This window comes from Carya illinoinensis, chromosome 10, assembly GCF_018687715.1.
Source record: "Carya illinoinensis cultivar Pawnee chromosome 10, C.illinoinensisPawnee_v1, whole genome shotgun sequence".
Classification (NCBI taxonomy): Eukaryota; Viridiplantae; Streptophyta; class Magnoliopsida; order Fagales; family Juglandaceae; genus Carya; species Carya illinoinensis.
This window is the reverse complement of record NC_056761.1, coordinates 27,372,488-27,381,622: the sequence shown is the minus strand read 5'-3', so window position 1 is coordinate 27,381,622 and position 9,135 is coordinate 27,372,488. Positions and strand designations below refer to the sequence as shown.

At 36.9% G+C, this 9,135-nt stretch overlaps 1 protein-coding gene across 1 annotated transcript; it reads right to left on the bottom strand.

Annotated features, from left to right (window-relative positions):
• Positions 1 to 6,580: 6,580 nt before the first annotated feature.
• On the bottom strand, positions 6,581 to 9,135 carry LOC122279862 (zinc finger BED domain-containing protein RICESLEEPER 1-like). The gene is made up of 2 exons (XM_043090743.1): positions 6,945 to 9,135; positions 6,581 to 6,846 (listed from the first exon to the last, which is right to left on the bottom strand). The coding sequence occupies exons 1-2, from the start codon at positions 7,863 to 7,865 to the stop codon at positions 6,808 to 6,810; spliced, it is 960 nt and encodes a 319-aa protein (XP_042946677.1). The 5' UTR covers positions 7,866 to 9,135; the 3' UTR covers positions 6,581 to 6,807.

Below are 9,135 nucleotides of genomic sequence, written 5' to 3'. Positions count from 1 at the left end.
CAATCGATTCACCATTAATGCACCTACCACCAGTCCACCATCCACTACACAGAGCATTGCCACTTCATGAGGGGAGCAAGAGACCAGTCAAATTGGCCAACGTTGAGATTGCCACTCCATAATGTGCCACTCGTCCTCTCTTGCCAAACGCAAGGGTCAACAAGGTGAGTTTAGCCTTAACATGCTACTAGACCTCTACTGAAAAATCAAGGTAAGTTCATCCTTAACGAGCTACTCTTGACCTTCACTAGAGGGTTAGGGACCGACTAACCGACAAGGTGCCTGAAGGGCCAACTCGATAATGTCCTAGCGCATTTGACATGGCTCTGCTCTTAGGGGCCCTGTGCAAGGAAAGGGGCAGCCCAGGGTCGCCCAAGGCCTCCCCCCTTCCCTAGTGAGTGGAAACCGAGCCTCCCTTCGGTGTGGTTGGAACTGCTAAAGGCATATATGCGCGAAGTGCAAGTGGGTGATAATAAAAGAAAGGCAGTAAAGTAAGGAAGATTAAAATGATGAGAATGCTTGTTCATTGATGATCTAAGTCTTTACAAAGAGGAAGATTACAATATCTTTACATAGGACCTTACAAGAAATAAAAGGAGAAAACAGGCGCATATATTGAAAAAAGGAAAACACACAGCCGACAACGCTCAAAGTTGGCGGGGTCGCTTGAAAGCGCAAAACCCCATACCTAATCCAAGCATCGTCGCAAATCAAAATGACAAAAGACAAGGTCCTGCAGACCGCTGCAATTCAAGCACCCTGGTGTCATTGATTCATAGGACAATCATCAGGGAAGCTGTAGTAAGAGCAAATCATTTTCTTGTGGAAGTGGTAGACAAAGGCTCATGGAGCATGATCATCATCTCTATCAAGGATGATCCTGGAGTATGATCATCATCACTATCAAGGATAATCAAGGGGAGTGAGGGTCGAGTTGGTCTCAGAATGGGCCCTCCTCCTCGGTGTTTTTCCCTCCCCCTTGGCTGGAAAGCATTCACCCAAACCCAAACGATTCCACCACAGGGGGAGCCCCCGACCCCAGCCAAGCATGAAGGGGAAATGCCGAACCAACCACTTCGGCCCAATGAGTCATAGCGTTTGGATAAAACATGAACAGCATGATGAGTCATGAGAAAGGAAAAACTGGCAAGCAATGTGACCAAGGAGCCCAAGTCCCACTACCTTTTGACCACACTACCAAATGACAGGGTACAACACAACCTTTGACACAACCCCTTCAAGGCTCGTGGTGCCTTTGTCCTAGGAAAGCACGCCTAAATCGACAATGTTAGACACTATGTATTATGTCTTCAGCATATCCAACTTGCCAAGGAGGCTCGTTGCAAACCTATAGCGAGCCCTCACCCGAAGGGTCTTGAAGAAAGCTAGGAGGCTCATCAAGCTTGGAGTTCTCCAAAACATAACCCACACAAGAAAATCGGAAGGGCCTTAGGGGCTTGAGCGAACAGGTGGACATATATCACGAGTAGCCCTTGATACTCTAACGGGAGGAGAAGAAAGAGTCTGATGGCACACATCCCTTGGTACAACAAGGTAGAGAGCCACGTGGCATTAAATACCCCCCAGAGGGTCACACCACATTAAATGAGCATAACAAAAGGAACTGCAGAGGGAACACCACCCCCAGACACAGGGCATGGGCATTTGGTCTTAAGAGCCAGGTATAAGAAGGTAACTCCCAGGTATCAAGTCTCTCTCTAGACACTCTAAACTCTCTACATTCTTACTTACAGTTTTAAGACGATATTGACTTTGGAATCGGAGACTCCCCAACCACCCACCAAGGCCCCCATCCTGCAGTGTTGCCCTTTGGAAATCAGTCCCTTCAGTTGTGTAACAAGGCATCTACACAATTACGAGGTTTTTTTTGTATCTACATGTCCAAGATAGAAAACCAAAGAAAAACGTATATCATTCTGCCAGCTCAATGAAGTGAAGTGACAACCTCTATCATGTGACCATATTGACAAGTAATATATATATATATATATATATGTGATAATTGTGACCAAATTTGTACCAAAAACTTCCTATCCACATTTATAGTGGAGACCCATAAGGTCTCCTTTGGAAAGGAGATATTCGGGAGATTAAAGAAGAAAAAGTAAAACAAAAAGGAAAATGATAGTGTGTCCTATGAATTTGCATTCTCATTTTGACTGCTCATGTATTTTAATTTATTATTATTATTATTTTACTTAATGGTTAAGAAAGTGAATAGTAGTGTATTGGTATATTTTTTTTATTTCTTAAAAATATTTAAATATGTTTAAAAAATGTTGAAAAGAAAAGAAAAAAATATTAGAAAGTGGCATTTAGTATATGGGGCACGCCATGCAGTGACCGCTGAGTGGCAAAGTAGCATTACTCTACTTTTAAATTGATTTTTATACGTAAACTTGTTTGTGTAGATTGTTGCTATGTGAAGAGTTAAAGTTATATTATCAATTATTAAAATTAAAATTTAGATTATAGTAACTAGAATGATTTATTTTAAATACTTTAAGTTCAATAGCTATCGTATGAGATGAATTCTCTAGTATTTACTGTAATAGATTTTAAATATTCATGTTAATTATAAGAAAGTAAATCTATTTTAAGAGGTGAGGTTTTCACTACTTGTTTTATTAGTAGTGAATATAGCCCCGTATCCTACTAAATTATAATTTGAAAGTGAAAATATTATATTAGTATTTAAATAATTCACGTTTATTGATTCCGTATTAAGAAAAATATTTATTGATTATTTTCTAAAGTATGAATTTAATTAAGTGGGATATTAGGACACATTTTTCTAGAAAATTAGTGACAACGTGCTTTGTTTAGGTAACGAAGTACAAAGTGAAGTTGTAGAAGTAGTGCTAAGAAGTAAGTAATTTGATCACAAATTAGGATTAGCACATAGTTAGACTATTACTATTAAAACCAATTCTTTGATAACTATTCTTTTTATGTACCATACGTGTTATGATCTATGTAAGCATATCAATTACTATAGTATATGATCATGTAATTTCCTGCATCCTGTTCAGGTTCAGCATGTTACATTTATTTATATTAGTATGAATGCCATGCATCTCAAGTCACATAAGATACGTAAGTTATCTTAAATTCAAGTACAAGATAAGATAAAATCATATCAGTTAATCAAATGACCTTTCAGTTCAATATTTAGGGTGAATGTGCAAGCCACGAACTCAAGCATAGTTCACCATAGTATGCCAGAATACCTCAATGACTCCACTTACTACAATAGGAATTGGGTTCGGTGCACAACCTTACACACAAGGTTAAGTGTGTCAGCCAGTTAGATCAAATAGTTAATTAGTTAATTCAAATAAATTAAGACAGACATGCATAGCATAAGTGTCAGCATGATATGACAAGAATTTTATTCTTTCAGCATGAAAGTCTTATGAAAGCCTTTTATTTATTATGTTTACTGTTATGAGTTTTTACTAAGTGTTCGACTCATTTTAGTTTTATTTCATTTTTACTTCCCAGGTGAGGAGAATTAGGATTTCGAGTAGGCAGGCCAAGTTTAGAAGGAGCGGATTAATGAACCTGAGACTGTATTTATGATTTTCTTTTTCATTTAGTTGGTTTGAAAACTTAGATATGACTATTTTAGATAATGGTTCAAGTTAAATTTTATTTCGGGATGAATAATGTTGTTTTAAAAACATTATGCAAGTCTCTTACCTGGCTTTAGTTACGTGTGTATGTAACATTCCTAACCCTAGAGAAGGGTATGTTACAGACTTGTAGTTTGTAACATGGGTGTAGCTTGGCATTTGCCTTCACTCCATCATGGATTGCCTATAAGGGTGTAACCTTGAATAGACCAAATCCCCAACTTCATATTCAACCTCTCAATTGATCATACATTTTCTTCATCCTCTCTTGGATAGGCGTAAATGATACTTTAGCACTCATAATATCGTGTCTCTCTTCTTTAGCTTTTCTTCTACCAATGTTACCTTGATGGTTCTCAAAAGAAATGATAGGAGCATTCGAGTTTTCTAAACCATATACAACCTCAAAGTGAATCCTTTCTGGCATAGTGCCAACTAGTGTTATATATAGGCCATATGCTTGGGTAAAAGTCCATGATAACTGGGCTAAGTAACTTCAACCATTGCGTACCTAGGACCTCTAAACACCTTCTACTCAAGCATTCCAGGATCGAAGGCTGGTCAGTGAGCAGCCTATATCCTTCGAAATGGATGATAAAAAGTTCCACATTGAAGATCAAGCCCCCTGCACCTCCAAAAGTGCTTGTTTGTAGCATCGGAAGTTGCTCATTACAGCCTTTGGGAGCTGTGTGACGCTGATGCTTTCTTTCTTTTATTTTCTTTTCTTCTTTTTCTTTCCTTTACCACTTCAGCTTCAATTCTTTCGGTTTTCTTATTACGTACGTGAACAACTTTTATTTTCTTTATTGTTCCGTGTGTCCAGCATAGGCCGTTTTGCTTCTCTCTCTCTCTCTCTCTCTCTCTCTCTCTCTCTCTCTCTCTCTCTCTCTCTCTCTCTATATATATATATATATATATATTTTATCTCTTCCTTTTTACTTTTTAATTACTCCTGTGAAAAAAATATTTTGAAACTAATAAAAAGATAAAAAAAAATTAACACTACATAACTGTAATTATGCTTTGTTTGAAGTATGAAAGTTATGCACAATTCGGCTATAATCACTGAGCACCTATGAAATTAATCGAATCACCCTAGAACATGGCTCTCAAGCGTGGTCACTGCAAACTTAAGTGCTAATTTTGGCTACATCTACCCACCCTGACCTCGCCTTAGGGTCTGAGTGCCGATGAAATTGATTGGATTGCCTAAGATCTCGGCTACTGAGCCTGGTCAACACAAGCATAAGTGCTTGCCCCGCCTTGTCACTTGTGATCTTGGCTCCTAAGCATGGTCAACTAAGCTTAAGTGCACGCCCTACCCTATCACCCAAGATTTGACTCTCGAGCATGGTTGCCACAAGCTCAAGTGCTAACCCTAACCTCACCAAGGGTTCAAGCACTGATGAAATTGATTAGAACTCCTGAGAGCTTGGTTCCCAAGCATGATCACCACAAGCTTAAGTGCTTGCCCCAATCGCATTTGCTTGCCCCAACCTCGCCCGAGTGTGCTTGATCGAATCACCTGGGATCTCGACTACCAAGCATGGTCGTTGCAAGTTTAAGTGCTCGCCCTGTCTCCATGGTGCTCTCCTCAACCCCGTGCTCGCCCGACCATTGGAAGATAGGTAAGCAAAGTGCTCAAAACATCGGCAGGCTCAACGATAAGATAAAAGGTTGCATGTAAGAAAGGGACCTCCTCAAATGACAAGACAAAAAGCTGAACGTAAAGAAGGGGCCTGACACAAGAGGTACCGATGCTACACATTGCGTCACTTATTTACCGTAAATCATAACTACTAACATAAGGGTCCGGCTACTATGCCTAGGGTTGCAAACAAACCGAATCGAGTCGAATTCGAACAGGGGGTCAAGAGCTCGTTTAGCATATATATCTACTCGAACTCGACTCGAGCTCGAAAAAGATTGAGAATTTCTGATCGAGCTCGACTCGTCTAGTGAAAATTCTGATCGAACTCGACTCGAACTCGAGTACAAAAAATACTCGAGTTGATACGAGCTCGAGTAGCTCGACTCGAGCTCGATTTAAATCAGATCCACAATTTTTCGTTTTTTATTTTTGTTGGCTGAAATAAAAATGAGATTATTTTTCCTAATGAACTTTAACTAGAATTATGATAATATATATTAAATTGAGTTCTTAATGGTTATTAGACATAAATTAATGATTCATCACTTACCACAATATAATTAAAACTTACAAATAGATAAAATAATAATTCCAACATATAAGATATCGTATCACAATAAATTACAATTTAAAATGGTAGATCACTAATTACAATTACAAAATCTAGCAAACTTACAAAAATAATAAATTATAATTTCAAATGATAAATCACTAATTACAGTTACAATTTCCAACAAATTTACTAAAAGAATAAACTAAGTAGCTTCAAAAGCTTACAAACTTACAAATAATGCCCATTACAAATATAACACAATTCAATGACTTAGTTCTTAGTAGCTTTAGAGCTTGACAAATAATAATAAACAAAAAATTATTACAAATAAATTAGTAGATTGATAGAACAATATCAAAGCCTCCATGGCACACATTCAGAAATCTAACTAAAAATTAGACGAAATATTAAAAAACAAGCCCACTTACCTTTGTTTACAAATCTCTATCAAATAATAAATTCCATTTCTTTGATCACCAAGTACAAAAAGAAACACTACAAAATACCTTCTTATAATTATCCATATTTCTCCATTCAACACAATTATACTTTTACAAAAAACTAGGGCTGCAATTCAAGTAAGTCAGATATTCAATTAATGAAATCACCTAGATCCAAACTTCCAAAAAATCCCAAATTCCCAACCTTGTCTAGTTGGACAGCTTCAAGCCTCCAACCTCCAATGAGTCAATAAGTTTGATCCACAAAAATAATTACAACTTTTGTCTTAAATAACATGTTCTATCATTGTTCCTTGTAGTATTTCTACTAGATCAATTCACAAAAAGAAAAAGAGATTAAAAACTAGCCAAATGCCAATCACCATCAACCTATAATGCAAAACACACACGATATAATTAGCAACATGATATAACAAAATAACAATTCAAAAATAAATAGCATTATACTAAAAGGCAAAAATATACAACTTGTCACTTGATTTCCCATCAAGGCAGTAAAATCTCCTCATAAGTTGGTTCTTCTCTCTAGAAAATGAAAGAAAAAATTAGTTAAGACAAGTTCTCAATAATTTAAGACAAGTTATAGATGGCAATAAAAAATCATTAAATAAAATTATACTTACATTCGATGATTTTTTCAAACCATGAAGTACCCGAACCCAGTCAGCCCCACATAATAACATTTCTACTGTTTCAACAGACATTGATGCGCGATAAGGATCAATTACTCTACCACCAGCACTAAATGTAGATTCTGAAGCCACTGTAGTAATTGGAATTGACAAAATATCACGTGCCATCTTAGATAAAATGCGGTATTTTAGATCATTAACCTTCCACCACTCCAAGGCATCAAAATGTAAATCTAAATCCTCACTACAAATATAGACACCTTCCTCTAAATAAACATCCAAATCAGATTTCACTGGACGAATGGTATCATTCCTTCTAACGAATGATTCAAATATAGACTTGCCACTCATCACATTCTTCCCCACAACATTGATGGAGCCACTACAAGAAGAACCTATGTCTCGAGCATTTTCATGTCCACTCGACTCCACATTAGCTAAATTATAATCTTCAGCATACTCATCATACAGCTCATATAAGATTCTCAAGATGGTGTCTATGTTTTTAGTGGCTTCGAGTTCTGAATAAATTACTGGAAAACAAAATTGAACTAGCATCATCTTGAACCTTGGATCCAAAACAGTAGCCACTGCCATAAGCAAATTACATTCCCCCCAATATTTATCAAATTTTGTATTCATCTTCACAACCATTGCTCGTATGTAATCATTTAGGTCAAGAGACTTCTTGTTCAACACCTCTTTTATTCTCCATACCTCAGGAAGGAATAAGTTAGCAGTTGGATACTCAATTCCTGAGATAATGTTTGTAACCTCATTAAAAACTGCCAAAATTTGACAGACATTTTCCACTTTGGTCCAATCCTCAACACTTGGAACATAATTAAAGCCTTGATCTCTATCTCCATATCTCGGAAAGACTTCCCTAAACTCTAAGGCTGCAGCTAGCATTAGATAAGTGCTATTCCATCTGGTAGGAACATCCAAAAAAAGTTTCTTGCTTGGTAATTGCAATTGTTTTGCAATATCACTAAACTGTTTGATACGAGCTTCTGATGCAACCAAGTACTTCACCCCTTCTCGAACACAGTCGACAATTTCACCAATCTCACTTAGTCCATCTTTGACCAATAAATTTGTTATATGTGCGCAACAACGCACATGAAAAAGCTGCCCCCCGATAGATAACTTCTTTTTCAAACTGAAAACATCTTTGAGAACCCTTAAAGCTACATCATTATATCTAGCATTGTCCACTGTTAATGTAGATACTTTGTTCTCAATTCTCCAATCAATGAAACACTTTTGAAGAGCATCAGCAATAATAACCCCGTTGTGTGATGGTGGGACATTACAAAAAAAAAAAGACTCTTTTTTGTAAATGCCAATCAGGATCAACAAAATGACAGGTAATAACCATATATGAGATCTTTTGACCTGAAGTCCACATGTCGGTTGTTATACTGACTTTATTCACACCTCTCAATATTGTCTTCAACTTCTTTTTCTCAATCTCATAAGTGGATTGACAATCATTTCTAGCTGTAGTACGACTTATTTTTTGCCAATAAGGAGTATTAGCTCTCATAAATTTATTAAACACCACATGTTCCATCATGGAAAAAGGATACTCGTGATAAAGTATCATGTGAGAAGCTAGTGCTCTTACCTTTTTCATATCATACGAGAAATTTTTTACAAGATTCACACATTCAGAACCCTTCATGTCAATAGTCAAAACCTTTTGTCTCTTAGAAGCAGCTATGTGTGGAAGACAACTAGTCAAGTGCCTATGAAAGTGAGTTGTAGAACCTGATGAAGAAATAGACAAGAGATCTTTGCAAAAGTTACACTCAGCTTTCTTGACACCATTCTTCTCCACTATTTTAAAATATTTCCAAACTACAGAAGTTTTCTTCCTAGGCTTCCTTTGGTATGCATATTTTTGGGGATCTATAGGGGCACTTGGGTTTTCTTCTCCACCAATAATACCATCAACTTCATTATTCCCATCATTACTATCACACTCTATAGCATTAAATTCTTCTCTACCAGTAATACCATCAACTTCAATCTCTACCAGTGGACTTGCAGATGAGCATTCAACAGTTGGTACTTGTTCAGACATGTCTAAACAAAAAATTTTATACAAGTAGTGGCAATGTTAGACACAAATATTGCAGATTAATATTTTTTTAAGAAGAAAATGTAGCTACAAATA

Bases quoted from the DNA above. Each gene is read 5' to 3' on its own strand.
- LOC122279862 (XM_043090743.1), bottom strand. From the start codon at position 7,865: ATGCTAGCTGCAGCCTTAGAGTTTAGGGAAGTCTTTCCGAGATATGGA. The intron at 6,847-6,944 runs GTAAGTATAATT...TTCATTTTCTAG, and splicing joins GTTTGAAAAAATCATCGAAT to AGAGAAGAACCAACTTATGA.